This window comes from Dama dama, chromosome 18 (genome assembly GCF_033118175.1).
Source record: "Dama dama isolate Ldn47 chromosome 18, ASM3311817v1, whole genome shotgun sequence".
NCBI lineage: Eukaryota > Metazoa > Chordata > Mammalia > Artiodactyla > Cervidae > Dama > Dama dama.
This window is the reverse complement of record NC_083698.1, coordinates 40,824,884-40,840,852: the sequence shown is the minus strand read 5'-3', so window position 1 is coordinate 40,840,852 and position 15,969 is coordinate 40,824,884. Positions and strand designations below refer to the sequence as shown.

Sequence of the window (15,969 nt, the reverse complement as noted above, 5' to 3'; positions counted from 1 at the left end):
CTCACTAATAACAAGGAAAGAGCAGGAGAAAAAAAGAAGATGGTTTAGAAATACAACCACCCATTTAAGATGTTATTAGTTACATGTGCATTACAATCCCGAAAGAACTCCATAATGAACAACAAAAGTGCAGCATAAAAGCCATAGATGTGAAAAACACAATGGTCCATTTTTGATCAACTATGAATTATAATTTCATTTCAAACTTAGTACTAAAAACAGTCTTGTAGCCTTCCTTCATTATGCTATTTAACTGGCCTGTGGTTGCTCTTGACTGCTATCTTCAGCGCAAAACTCATTTCTTATTACGGATTAATGCTTCCTCATTTCTTGAAAGAAAAGTTGATTGTGTGAGCTCATTGTGAAGAAATTCCAGAGGAATTTCTGTTCTAAGGAGGTCCTACCAGAAGGCACATTGTACTATATGGATCCCTCAGTCTTTTACAATCCTACGTTTGAATGATGTCTTACTGCAAAGGAGTATGGACATGTTGTACCTCATAAATTGTTTATTTATAATAACCAAGGTTCAATGTGAAGAGAAAAAAGTTTGAACAACTTCAGTCATAATTCACCTTGGGTTCCTACTAAGGGACAGAATTATGAGGGAAGAGTTTCAGGGAACAAGGGGTTTTCTTCTCTGTCTCTCTCTGTTTTCACTGGCTTGCCTGCTCCAGCTTCTGAGATTGCAGTGTGGAGTGTGTTCAAGAAATGGCCCCATGAGCTGAGGGGACAAACTCTAAAATAAGTCTGAATTAGAGAAAAATGAAGCAGCAGGACATGGCCCTCATTCATAAATTGTCAAGTTCCTTGGCATGATCACAATCTTATTTTGTAAGATTCCAAAGTGAGTCACACTCATTTCTTTGGGAAGCACTTTGTATTCCCTTGCATTAAAAAGAGGAGCCAGTATGGCCATTTTTCTGCAGTTACGTGAGTACAATCTGTCTTAGGAGCAGAAAGACAAAGTTAACTCTTTTTTGGTCCTGTGATTATTGCGATGATGAATCTGATTTATTCTCTGTGATAAGAATGAGAACTCCTCTTCACTTAGATTAGTGAAGCCTCACCACCTACTTTTTCTACTTAGTTTGCCATGCTCTGGACTTGCACATTTGCATAGTTTTCTGAGTATGGAAGGAGTTCTCTGGGTGTTTGCCTACCAAGACAAGTCAGTATGTACATCTTTACCTCAAATTAGGGATAAAAGATGTATGGACAAAAATTCAGGGAGCCAAATAAATCAGTTTGAAAGAAATTATTTATCTGATTAGGCTTTAAAATTTGTATTCACAGCCTGTATATTTAGATATATGCTTTTCTTGGACAGTAATGATGTCTATCTCTTTAACGGACTATGTAGTAAAGGAAAGTCATATAATTTATCATTCAATGAGGACAATCTGCAGTGTTAAAAGGAGCTATTAATTATACCAGGCAACATAGAGCAGGGCTCTCCCAGGCAAATGGCATGCAGAGTCACCCCAGATAGTCTTGGGGTAAGCAGGGCATTACACATTGTCTCCTATCATATTAGAAATATATGGTTGAAACAATATGTAAACACATATACAGAACAAATGGCAGGAGGAGGTGGGAGGGCAGAAGGCAGTACGGATCTTTAGAAATAGTCTTTTCCCCTCAAAGTCAGAAATGGCGTACGGAGTCCAACATTTAGAATGTTCGCATACAAACTGAGATAATTCAAGACCTTCATCTTGTGACTGCAAAGAAAATTAAAGTCCTTCTTTCATGAGATTTATGGGAAAAGGACAGAGAAGGGAAAACTTAAAAATAGCATGGCTTATCTCATTATACAACGGTGGGTATTTTCCTCTGCTTTCAATTTTAAAAAATCCAAATAATGGAAACAGCGAGAAGTCAATTATCAACAGAGACTGTTACACAAAGGAAAGTGAGATTTATCTAAAAGTCTTGGATAGAGATGAGGGTGGGTAGATTTTTGCTGTTTTCTGGGAATTTCCAGTAATAATATAGGGTGTCAGCACTTGAAAAACTAACATGAAAACCCAGAAACCCCACTAGTCAAAATTTCTTTTGGGACTTTTTAGGCATGGTTCTTCTACTATGTTTATAAGCTTATGTGGAATGCAGTTAATCAGAAAAATTTTTCTTTTTGCATAGAGCTTGCCAGTAAGAACTAATGAGATTTTGATAATTAAAAGATGTTTAATGCAAGACATTCTTCTGATTAAATATCAATTCTGAACATGGAATGAAAAATGATGGGGCTAATTGTCTAATTATATTTAAACTATTTCTATATCAATTGCAACATTTTGCATGTTAAAATACTAATAGTTATTCGCTGTTACATAATAAAATATCATTCAGGAATTGCTTTCCTATGTTTGTGTCCCCAATTTCATTGTAAGCCTCATGTGAGTGGAGATTATGTCTTGTGATTTTTCTCTCGTGAAGTGCCCAGCAGAGTTCCAGACATACACTGAGCTTCGCACAGTCTTGTTGATTGATGCGGAGCCTGGGGCTGCCACCTCTGGGCACTCTGCCGGATGCTCTGCAATCAGAGGCATTTCCTGGCCTGCTAGATGGAAGAATCTTCTTTCTCTCAAGTCCTATGTCATCATAAGAAGATCTTATGTGGACACGAGGTGTTTCTAGCTTTTCCTTTCATAAGCATGTACCTGCCATGTTCTGTGTCCTGTGGCTCTGGTATACTATGGCTGTCTTTATTTATTTAAAATCACAGTATTTTTCCTCCCAGGAATACATCTTTATTAAGATGTCCTGTGCATGCACATTAAAATGTCGGCATAATCTAATTATGAGCCAAATGAGGCACAGCACCATTTACATCATTTGATAAGTTTCCATCATTTGCAGAGGACTAGTAATTTGAATCCAAATACGTCTTAACAAACATTCTGTAGCTCTGTAGAGTAGAAGCTTGTGGGTACAGGTACACTCTTTTATTAGGTAACTGCAACTCAGTTTTAAACATGAATTTTAAAAAATCTGCTCAGTTTCATCCATCTCATTAGAGCTGATTCAAATGAATTCTTTTTAGAGTCATGTCAGTGTATGGCAAAAACCACTACAATATTGTAAAGTAATTAGCCTCCAACTAATAAAAACAAATAAAAAAAAAAATCTGCTCAGCGTTAGATTTCATTGTAAAAGAGGATACCATGAGGTCATTACAGGTCAAGGAAATGTGAAAAGACTTGGTTTAGACACTCTGGTTAGGATTCCCTTCCATACTTTCCTTGGTCCCACTGATTTTTCTCCTAGGAAACAGTTCGGAGGTACAGAATAAAAGGAGTCACACCTAAATATTACGCATGTAATTCAAAAGAATAGAGTGGCTCAATATGGGCCTTTTGTTTGGATGCATACATTTTACAGTGGTTAAAAAAAATCAAAACTATTAGAAGATGATGAGAAATAGACTGAGCTTTCCCTCTGTTCATTAAAAGAATGTATTTTTGGCATTTTTCTAAAAATTTAAAAGAGATAATGAGACTTTTTCACACTTGGAAACAGGATATGGATAAGGGGCAAAGGTCTATGTGAAGCTGAGAAAAGCAAAGCGAACTGATCAGCTATCCAGAGATTAGAGAAAGTGGTGCCGTGTGTTTTTCTTTTGTTTGTTTCCTTAATCTTCAGAGCAGAGCTTTTCTTACCTTGACATGATTTCTGTGTTTCATTCACACTCCATTTAGTGTTACAAAATAACAGGACAGAGAGAGAAGGATGGGAAAGAAAATGCCTCTTTTGCCTCCTAAGAGTTGTGACCCTGAAAACATCATTGTGTCCTTGGAAACATTAGAGAGAGCTGAGAAAACAAGATAGAGGCGGCGGGGAGGTGGCGGGGAGGAGCAATGAAAGAGGTCCCTGCAGAGGCATAGGCTGGGCTCTGATGGACGCGCAGGGGCGTGGGGCGGGCAGTCAGGATGTTTGTTGTTCAAGTGGCTGCAAACACAAAGGTGTACAGAATTCCCAGAGGAGGACTGAAAAAGAAAGTCATGGAGGTTAAGGCAGATTGGTTTGCGAGGTTTGTCACAGGTGAGGAGTGGAAAGGCAATGAACAGAAGGAGCATTGTAGGGGCTGGATAAAGAAATCAGAATTTGTTCAGGGTTTAAAGAAGGTCATACACCATTCCTTTCCACAAAGAGCATTAGATACCATAAAGAAAAGACAGAATAAACAGCAACACTGCCTTTGTCTTGAATAATAAAGCTTGCATTGGTCAGGAAACCACAAAAGGATGGAAGCAAATGACTAATGAAGGGACAAAAATAGGAGAAAGCATCTCTTGATGTTCCCTAAAGGTAACTACAAAATTCAGCAAGCAAGGACAGGAGGATATGTTCTACCTTCTGAGTTAGGACTTCTCCTGTATCCTGATGTCTACTCGTTTACACTTATTTTTCTTATCTTCCAGTTAGTGATAGCAGGACATAGAACTCAACTTGGGTGTCTCCTCATGGTGCTAAAGGTCAAGTAGGTATTTAATAAATACTTGATTACTGAAGTAGTACAGGTATTAAGAACTGTGCTGAAATTGTTCCTATTTTTTCAGTATAATGACCGTTAACACCATGAATTCATACTCTCTATCACACAGTGAAAAAAAAATTCTTTATTCTATCAGAGCAAAGACACTTTAACTACAGAGCCCTTTAAAAACATTTTAGTTGTTCAGCCAGGAGAAAAGTGAAATACACTAGCCCTGACACAGCCAATTATTTTTAAAAGAGTGGCAGGGGTGGTGGTGGCGGCGGGGAGGTTCATTTTGATGAGAGTGATTTCTCAATGGCCTGCTGTCCTAACTAGTTCATCAAGTAAAATTACTTTTACAGAGAGTTGTAGAGGATGGGGAAAGGGTATTATGTCTACTTTCCCCCTTACCAGCTGGGCATATAATTCTCAGCCCCTGAGCTCATCAAAGAGTAAGCAGATTTGAGATCCTCTGAGATCACACACAATTTAAAACTTGCTATTCATGCTTCAGATGATAAAGGTGGAAAGAAGACACTGGTGGAATACCGAAACAAAGGAAATCAGCAGACTGTAAACAGGAGCACCAGGAACCAAACCCTGCTCTCTAGGCTAGATTTCTCAAGCCATTCCTCAAGTTCATCTCATACTGTGCATTTCCTTCATAGATTATACATTCAAGCCATTTTGATTCCTGTTCTTTAACGTTCAAAAGAGATGACCTGTTAGGTGGTGGAAAGTGGCTCAGTGAATGCATATGCAATATTAAAAACCTTTGTTTTCTAATATTTATAAAGTGCAATGAAATTATTTTAGAAGACTTTTAAATAGGGTGACAAGTGCCTACACGATATTTTATGACTCAACTTTCAAATGGGCCCCAGTGCATTAAACAAGAAACAGAAAGTTCAGGTAGAATTGATTGGCACCTGCTCTTTCCTGCTTTTAGAACCATTACTTTCACCATCATGAGTTGGAAGGACTTGGTTGACACTTTAATCACATTCCTAAAATCTTCAGTGACTGCATTCATGCTCTAAGAAAATCTATGCTTCAGACTAAGATCAGAATAAACATAAAAATCCTAACTATTTCTTCTTATTATCTGGTGGCTTAAGCTAGTCATCTCTTTCCCTACTGCCTACCCTTTGCCCCCCTTTCCCCCCACATTCCAGATTTTGTTAAAGGATTTAGGGAGAAAAAGGAGGAAACAAAATTTAAACCCAAAAGATATGAGCTCTTTTTGAGTTGACATAGATTTTTTTCTTTTTTAAGGAAAAGTTTATATCAGCTGGCTTTACTTTAGAGATAGGTTTTGAACCTCAAAATATAAAATCACACCAGATCATTCCAGCCTCAATAAACTCCCTGGCAGGGCTTCAGCTATTTGTAATACGCTCTTGTTTTATGTGGCTTTCACTTACGCCTACTTTCATAAATGGCTCTCGATTTCTCGTAGAGCTCATATGGGTCAGGCTTCCTTGGGTCAAAGGCCTCTGTTGAATCAGGAAAGGAACTCCTGTGAAGGGCGGGCGGGAAGGGCAGGTTCTGTGGTATGGCCGGAGCAGATAAACTCGTTTGAGGACTGCCTTGGTTCTCCCATCGGTCCATTATCTGTAAAGCCAAAGAGAACAGAGAAGATGACTGACAATGAACTCTTTCTTGCTGTTTCCCTTGTCACACACCACAGCGCTCACATTTAAGTTCAACTTCCTTGTCCTGCAGACTTTTCTTTTACAAAACATTCAAAACTTTGGTATAAGTGCCTTGAAAGAAAAAATTCTATTTCTAAATAATAAAGCACCATAGATGGTTATAAATACATGTGTAGCTTGACTTTTGAATGCAAACTTTCATAACCTTGTCACCTATCAGCTAGTAATTTTCAGTGAATCACTTAATCTCTCTGAATCTGTTTTTTTTTCTCCCTATAACAAAAAACACTGTATGTATTTCAAGATAATTTATCTTACCTACCAGGATCCTCCATTCATGGGATTTTCCAGGCAAGAATACTGGAGTGGGTTGCCATTTCCTTCTCCAGGAGATCTTCCCAATCCAGGTATTGAACCTGGGTCTCCCACATTGTAGTCAGATGCTTTACCATCTGAGCCACCAGGGAAGTCCAGTATAAAATAAGACATGTATGTATTTCAAGATAATTTATCTGTAAGTGCTTATAACTGTATGGTATTGTTCCTTTTCTAAGATGACTCCAATTCATGACACCATTTTTACGGAAGAAGAAAATAGCCTGCAGGTATTCATTTGACACCTATACACATCCAGACCACTTCCTATACTTGAACATTCAATCACTTTCCTCAAGGTTGATAAGTAATTATACAACCCTTTGGGGTTTCTGAATTGTTCAAAGTCTTCTATGAAGCTTCATTTATTGCTGATCTTGTGGTTTCTTCTCCAAAATGCTGCTGCTGCCACCATCATGCTTTATTAACAGTCTGTAGAATACTTTTTAGTTCACCAAACTCTTTCATTTACATTATCTTCTTTGATCATCACTATAGCCCCGTGAGGTAAAGTGAGGATTCATTTCTTTTTATCAAGGAGAAAGCCACGTTCACCAAGATCACCTGTTTACACAACCAACTTAAACAACCAATCGATTTCTCTTTCAAACTCAACTTCAGCTTTTCAGTTTTGACTAAACCTGTTGTGTGTAGAATGAGATTAGGGTACCCTCTTGTTTGAAATTCTGCACTGAGTGTAGTCCTCAGGATAAATGCCACCTTCGAGTGGGGCATGGCGGCTTTCCAGCTGATCCTCTTTCTCATCTCCACTGATGGTCCCTCCTCTCATTCCCTAGAACCCTACAGGTTCTCTCCCTTGCATATTTTATTTCTTTTTCTGCTTGCAAAGTTTACCTATTTTGCACTCTTCCATCTCTCCTCTTCATTATATCTGGCTACTAGATTCAGATGAGGCCCCTCCCCCAGAAGGCCTTTGCTGACCATTCCTGATCTGGTTACTTGTCCCTCCTGGGTGCGCCCATGGTACCCACTACCTACCCCTCGCACTCAAGTGTAATTGCAAGCCCACCTTTGTCTCCACACATAGATGATGCTGCGGACAGAGATTTCAGGGGATAGAGTCTCTCTCATTGTTGCATTATCAACACACAGCAAGTACTCAGAAAATGCAAATTTAGTGAATGGATGAAGTCAATAAAATATGGTCACCTGTTCTTTCTTGAAGACCAGTTTTGACACACACTATTTTGAGCTTGGCAGGATGATAACTTTCTAGTCTCTACTGCACTGTCACTGCTTTCGTTTTTATAACAGCTATTGTTTGGTTAGGGCTTCAGTGCCAGCTGTCACCTATCAACAACATATGTTTTACAGTTGGAGAGGATGTGAGATATCATGTAACACAAAGGTCTCTGTGACCCACTTATGTACCTAGGATTGTGGCAGGGGTTGGACCATTCAGCAAACTGGGCAAGAAATGGGTCACTGACCCTTCTCTCAGTACTGCTGGTGATAACGCCTGAATATTTGAGCTTTTTTGAAATTCATATATTGACATTCTAACACCCATGGTGACACTACTAGGAGGTGGAGCTTTGGGGAGACAATTAGGTCATGAAGTTGGAGCTTTCATGAATAGAATTGGTGCCCTTATAGAGGAGACCCCAGATAACTCTGTAGTCCCAAGTGCCAGGTGAGGTTACAGCCATCTAGGAGGTGGGCTCTGACCAACACTGAATCTTCTGGTGCCTTCATCTTGGACTTTTAGCTTGCAGAACTATAAGAAATATATTTCTGTTTTTATAAGATGCTAATCTATTTTATTATAGCTTTCAGAAGAAACTAAGACACTTGGCTTCATTTTAATTTGTTTTCTTTATGGGCTACTGACCAAGATTTCATTTGAACAAAGGTTCTATAACTAACAAAGATGGAAAACCCCTAGCTGAGTTCAACTCCCTAAGATTAAACATGATCCCTAGGAGCACAGAGAGGCCCAGCAGCTGTCAGCGCCCTATCCTGGGTCAAAAACAAATCTATAACTATAATGGGGGTCTTTTTTTTCTTTTAACATAATAATACATTGAGGGGAATAATTGGTAAATTTGCTTAGAGTCCTGGCTAATTTTCTGCTCAGTGACCCTTTCGCTCCCATTTAGTAAAAATCTTTAAGTACGCACTTCATAATTCACTTGAAAGTAAAATTTGCCTGGGAAGCCACTGTAGGTTCCTTTGGTCATCCATTCTCTGTGCTTGTGCTCTGACAGGAAGACCCACACTGTGGCTAAAGGCATATTCTTTTTTATTTTTCATTTTAACTGACTTCAGGTATCATGTGGGTGCATTTTGGCTGTGACTTTCTCCCTTCTGTTTCCAAACATAAGATACTTAATTCTAAAAAGTAAATAAATTAGAAATATGGTCTGAATCACTGAGTGTCCCACTTGTCATCAAAGGGCTTCAGCAAATGTCTATTTATTTCTCCTATCTTCCGCGGAGGGTTATCTGATTCTCCCATAAGTCTTGCTAGTGTATATATTGTTCATGTGCAGTCACTGGAGCAAACATGCTTCAGGTGAAATATTAGTATTCTAAAAAACATTCTTAAATCTACAAAATAAATAATGCTTTTGGCATTGTTTAGGAAAGTTTCTGTGGCAGATAGAAAAATCCTACGTCTACAGCATGGAGATGGAGAAATCTGTTGAGTCCAGTTCATGCTTAGTAAAGCATTCACAGTGTCTTGCTGTGACATTAATCAACCCTCGAGTCACTCTGTCAGGGATTCTAAGACTGTAGAGCAGATTATCGCAGTGCCCATGAAATTACTGAAAAAGAAGACTCATAGTCCTTCACTCCCCCACCCTCTTATCAAGTCATTTGAAGTTCAGGCCTAGAAGACCATGGTGGAAACCCCCTGCTGTGGGATCAACCCCCCACCCCCACCCCCAACCCCTGCTCACTGGAGCTGATGTGCTGATCTGACAGCATCTTTTCTTTTTTTTTTTTAATTTTTAATTGAAGGATAATTGCTTTTACAGAGTTTTATTGATTTCTGTCAAACATCAACATGAATCAGCCATAGGTATTAAGGGTTTTCCTGGTAACTCAGACAGTGAAGAATCTGCCTGCAATGCAGGTTCCATTCCTGGGTTGGGAAGATCTTCTGGAGAAAAGAATGGCTACCCACTCCAGTATTCTTGCCTAGAGAATGCTATGGGCAGAGAAGCCTGGCAGGCTACAGTCCACGGGGTTGCAAAGAGTCCAACATGACTGAGCAACTCTACTGACTTCCCAATACTTTCTTAGATACCTTGGTCTCTGCACTTTTGCTTTCCAGCTGAGTTACCTTGTACTCACTAAGTAAGTAAGTAAGTAAGTAAAGTCTCTCAGTCGTGTCCGACTCTTTGCGACCCCATGGACTGTAGCCTACCAGGTTCCTCTGTCCATGGGATTTTCCAGGCAAGAGTACTGGAGTGGGTTGCCATTTCCTTCTCCAGGGCATCTTCCCGACCCAGGGATTGAACTAGTTCCTCTCAATATTCATAAACCACCTAGATTCTTACCCCAACTCCTTATTCTACCTAGTGTCTTCCTGGCCTTGATCTCTGAAGAGCTGTGTTACCTGCCAGGTGTTTACCTGTCAACAAGGCTTCGATTGGAACTTTCCAGTCCTAGCCGTGTCCTTACCTATGCCAATATTTATAAACACTTCACTAGAGTAAGGAAAAATGGAAACAAAATTGGTTTCTTTATCTGGGAGAAGACCTGTATTGCTATTCTCCTTGATGAGTGAGTGAATGTTTTAACTGTATGAAAGTATAGTCACTGAGACAGAAGTGGGCAGAGTGGACATATAATCCATGATGGGATATCAAAGAGTAAAACAGAAAAAAAAATCAATCATGGTGTGGCCCATTTTTTTAAACCCACCTTCTGATTCTAGGATGCACATTGAGAATAGAGAGCTTGTGAACAAGGTAAATGGGCCTCCCCATGAAAACTAGAAACTGCTTGCTACCTGTAGAATCTGGGATAGTCTAAACACACTTCCTTACTATTTTAGGGAGCTGGGAGATGAAGACACTTGGCTTGATTCAGTACTTGAAGAATGAACTTGGATTCCTTCCAGATGAAGAGAACAAGAACTCACTACAATTAGTGTACTACTTGTTAAACAGAAGTGACTATCTTGATGGGGATTAGTTTAGATGTGGGTCAGTAGGACAGAAGAAGGTCAGGCAGTGACACAGGACCAGGAGAAGGGGTGATCTCACTCGGGATAACATTTCCTCATCCTGATTAAAAATGTCATCATTCCTCTTCAAAGGAGAGAGTATATAAATCCAAATACTGGGGGTATGTATTTATATATTTGTTTAAGTAAATAGTTTTGCAAACTATGTTCATTCATTGAGTGATTAATTTATTAAGAGTTTATTCATGGAAGGTCTGCTTTCTAGAAGGACAGTATTTTATACTTTTGAGCATGTCAGAGGCTCTGCTTTAAGCACCTTACATGGATTAAGTCATAGACTCTTTACAATAACCATGAGGAGTATTATTATTATCCCCATTTTATAGATGAACTTGAAATACTGAAAGCTTAAGCAGTTAGTCGAAGGCAACCTAGCTAGTAAGGAGGAGCACAGTTTGAACACAGGCAGTAAGCCTTCAGAGCCTGCACCCTAAACCACTGTACACATGTCCTGTCACCAGAGTCCCTATAATCTGAAGAGTTTCTGGTAGATGCATGGAGGACATTACACTGACAGTCCTCTATCTTCATTTAGCTTAGTACCTGGAAGTCCAAGTCCTACCTTTTGGAGGGATGCCTGGGTTCAGAATTAATTTTAAACTGAGTTCTATGAAAACCCATTTTTGGAATTATTGAGTGTGGATGTAATTAGTGTAATGACAGCAAATACTATTATTATGCCAAATGGCATCATTTGTGTAAATGTGGTACCTATAAGGAAATCAGTAGATTACATAATTGTAGCATCATGATGAGGTTGCAAGATTCCTTGTTAAATTAGATAAAGATATGTGTAACCACAGAACACAGATATTTAACTCTGGTGGTGAAAGGAAGGGATTATTCAGATTTTGGTCAAGGCAAAACAAATTTCATTTTAAATATATTTAAATAATTATTTTCAAAATCACCTGTATCACTAAATAGTTTAACTAGGCCCAAGGAAGACTAGTTTTCTCATCTGATATTCTCTGTGGACCAGATGAGCTGAATCCCAAAGGAGGACATTCGTGGTGTGAAAGTTCTGAGAGCACGGGCCTCTCATCACCTGCTCCCAGTTTTCTCATCTTTGAGAGAAACCTGGACCTCAGGCACACTCCAGGGCTCAATAATATTTTATTTTCACATGTCTTCAAATAATTTTAAAGCCATGTTATTTAACTAAGCCAGTTTTTGCACTTGAAAAATATGCAAAATCAAATTATGTCCATTTCTAAAATGAGAAAATGAAGCACTTAAATATACCTTCAGTAAAAGGGGGAAAAAAGGAGCATAAAATTAACCCAAGAATTCCCTACCTACTGGCCAAACTAGGGGCCACTTGTGTCAGAGCTACTTACTGTGAGAGGAAAGAAAAGTAGGTGGAAGACATGATTCCCTGAGATTTTGAGGTTTTGTTTTTTTTTTAATTGTTTATTTTGTTTTGTTTTTTGTTGTTAACTTGAATCACTTTGCCACAGCTCTCTTCCACTTGTGGGTTTTAGCCATCTCAGTTAGGGTCGGCTATTCTAACACAGCATAGAATGGGACCCCAGAAAGCTAGTCCCAGCTCTTGGGACTTGGACAAACTGGTTTAATCTAATGGCAAGTAAAGATCTTCCCAGCTGGGAAGGCAACTTGGCTAAACTTGTGTCACAAAAAGATTAATAAAATACCAGTCTCCTACATTAGCATCAACATTTCAGGACAGCTGATAAAGAAACTAGGCTCAGAGAGACTAGGTGACGGCAGAGATCACCAGTTTCTGAAAGTTCAGAGCACCACTTTGAGTGATGTCAGGTATGGTGGAAAAACACATTTTTTTTTTCACAGACACACATGTATTTAGCTCTGCATGCATTAAAATGTAAATATAAACACAAATATATATATAGCTAAATTTCTTGAGGATCAGATATAATTTGTAGGTCAAGACATCTGGGTCTATAATTTGTGTTGTTTTAAAAATTTAATGCAGTAAGAAACTCTGATATTTCTGATGGTGAAAACAAAGCTTTCTAAAGAATTTTCAGCACACCATACTGAACAGTGTTAATGCTTGTTTTGGAAAAAAAACAGAACTATCTTTATAGGAAAATAAAAAGTTAGTTTTTCACAGAGAATTTGTTCTTTTGACATCAAAAATCTCAAAGGAGGAAGGGATTTTGAGGTTACCCAATTCAAATATTATTTAGTGGAATTGTAATCATAACTAGTAATAAAGAAGAATTTCAACTTACAGGCTTTGGGGTTTTCCATGGAGAAAAGAAACCTGCAATAAAGAAAACAATATATGAACTTTGAAAATACATTCCACTACCACTTACAGTTAGCATGGCACTAAGACTCCTGCAAGTACTTTATATAGGTTAATAGCAAACAAGAACGACAACAACACATTCTGCCTGGCTGCACAGTTTTTTTTTCAAAGGGACCAATTTTATTGGAATCATATTAATGTATCTAGGAACATTTCTTTATTCGGCAGCTGAGGATTCTGAAGCCCAGGGATGGTGAGGAACTGTGTAGCAAAAGATCAGTCACTTTACAAGAGCTAAGGCTGAGTCATCCTTCAGGCTTTCTGTGGCACAGCCTTAGCTGTGTGTGGGTGGGTGTGGGTGTGGGTGGGAAGAGAGAGAGAGAGGGAGAGAGGGGAAGAGAGAGAGAGAGAGAGAGAAAATGAGAAACAGTGAGGAAGGGTAGAGAGGGACAGACAGAATATAGATAGAAATTAAGACTTTTAAAGGTTAACACCTGTAATTAGTATAACAAATAACTCTGTTTTGAAAGTGAAAGTGAAGTCGCTCAGTCTGTCTGACTCTGCGAACCCGTGGACTGTAGCCTACCAGGCTCCTCTGTCCATGGGATTTTCCAGGCAAGAATACTGGAGTGGGTTGCCATTTCCTTCTCCAGGGGATCTTCCCAACCCAGGGATCGAACCCAGGTCTCCTGCATTGCAGGCAGACGCTTTAACCTCTGAGCTGATTTATGTGGTTAGAAATCAATCAACAAGCTTTCATTAATCCTAAATTTATAAATAATGTATATACTTATATCATGAATCAGAGTCTACTATAATTGCACATGGCCGTTTCTCCCACTGACTTTTTCTCTACAGCAGATATCTATTTTTTTTTTTTTTTTTAGCAGGTATCTATTTTATTATCCCTCTGCTCTAGGGACAGCACAATGTTTTTCATGAAGAAGTGGCTAAAAATGTTTGTTAATTGAGTGAATCATGTATCATCAAAGACAGGATTTTTTTCAACTCATTGAGCTCTTTCAATGATCACAAATGATGTGACAGTTGGACTGACTTTGTTTGATCTGAATGACCTTCAAGATAATTAAAAGTAAAGGACAGATTAATTCCTTTTTCCTTTATTGTTATTATTTTATCATATACTGATCCCAGCAAGCCAAAACACAATCTAGCATACAGAACAAAATTACTTTCTTCTCATAGCATCTCTCCCCTCTTTCAATGATTTCACTCATGTTAATATTATGTGGTGTCTGATAAAATGCCTAATAAAGAATGGAATGTTGAAAATATGCCATGTAATATTTATTACCTTTAAAACTTGGACTGGCATAGAATGGGCCATGGTTTTCAACTATTTCCATTTATAGGAAATATCCACAGAAAACGAGAAACACACTTATCTAGATGCTGAAGCAATCCAACTCAGGCACAGTATAGATACTAATTTAAATAATAACTGCACCTCAACACAAACATTGTAAATAGCTGATGCTGCATTTTATGAAAAGAGTGAAAGCATGTAAGCCATTATATTCCTCAATTTTCCTTGGAACAGAGTTAGCTGAAGTATAACAACTATCTTACCTAAAGAGATGGGTGGAATTGGTTTACTTTCTCGTATACTCTGTATGTATGTTCTTATTTCTCTTTCCAACTATTAAAAAAGTTCTATTCAATGTGTGGCTTGATTATAATTTAATTGCAAGGATTTAATCACATCCTTTTTGATAATAGCTGAGAGTAAAACTACAGATAAAGAAATATATTTATCTCTGTGACTCACTCTGTAAAATGCCAATGAAAACAATCTGACCAATAATTATAAAAGTGAAAAGCATTGTGACCTATTGGCCAATTAACTATTAGTTTCATTGAAGGATAAAATTTATTTGCTGTTTCATGGAATTGCCAGCAACGGTTCTTTTCAGAAAAGATATCATTTATACATTCTCCAATGTTAAAACATTCAGTGATTTCCTCTGCTTTCTCTGTGTTCCTCCTCTTTCTTCTTCCTGCAGTGCCAGAATGGATTTTGAGTATTTGCTGCTTTACATTTGCTAGGTACTGGGAGTTTCTTAGATTTACAGATGTATTGAAAATGGTTTCCTTTTATGGAGCTCTCATCTCTACATGGGGCCTTATCTTAAAAGATGATTATCTCTCCTGTGGAAAACGTATAATCATGGGACGTCTCGGTAGTTACAGTGCCAGAACTGAAATGGCATAATAGGGACATTGGTTAAGATCAGACAAGGAGAGAGGGCCATTTAATTTGACCACCTGTCATCACTGGTATGTTGGCTTCCTCTTCTTTTGAGGTTGTTTTATTCAGTCTGGCCTCAGACTATTGGCATGACCCAGGACTTCTCCACTGTGCCCATTATGGCAGTTTCTGAAATATGTCTAATGTTGAGTTGTGAGGAAGAGGCTTCGATCTCTGAAGCAATAGCTTCACTTTCTGAGTCATTGTCAGAAAGAAGCTGCTTGCTTCAGAGTAAGTAATTTTAGGTAGCAGAAATAGTATCAGAATAGATTTCCTTAAAAATAAATAACTTATGTGAGTCTTAGAGTTCCTTTGGCAAATTAGCAATCATGCTATAAACACTTAAATGAAGATGAACAGAAAACATCTATTTTGCAATACAACATTGTAAAGCAATTATCCTACAATTAAAAATAAATTATATAAAAAGGTATGTAATTCTTCTTTAAAGACTTAATTGGTTGGCAGTTTGCTGTTTTGATAATTGTGTAAGTAAAAATTCAAAAGAATAATGAAAGAAAAGAGAACATCTATTTTGGGTATACCCAATTTGGCCCAATTAATTGATAAAATCATGTTTTCTACATGATTAATCTCCAGTTTTCTGCTTGACTTCATTGGAAGAGCTCCATAAATGCTATAATGCTGCTGCTGCTAAGTCGCTTCAGTCGTGTCCGACTCTGTGCGACCCCATAGACGGCAGCCCACCAGGCTCCCCCATCCCTGGGA

At 38.3% G+C, this 15,969-nt stretch overlaps 1 protein-coding gene across 3 annotated transcripts in view; it reads right to left on the bottom strand.

Moving 5' to 3' along the window:
• The window catches only part of MAGI2 (membrane associated guanylate kinase, WW and PDZ domain containing 2), a 1,418,975-nt gene that overhangs the window by 180,228 nt on the left and 1,222,778 nt on the right, over positions 1-15,969 (bottom strand). For all 3 annotated transcript variants that reach the window (XM_061165155.1, XM_061165157.1, XM_061165156.1), the window contains exons 11-12: positions 12,952-12,983; positions 5,908-6,097 (exon numbers count right to left, since the gene is read on the bottom strand). In XM_061165155.1, the coding sequence (XP_061021138.1) occupies positions 5,908-6,097; positions 12,952-12,983 (222 nt within the window). The remainder of the gene's footprint in view (positions 1-5,907; positions 6,098-12,951; positions 12,984-15,969) is intronic.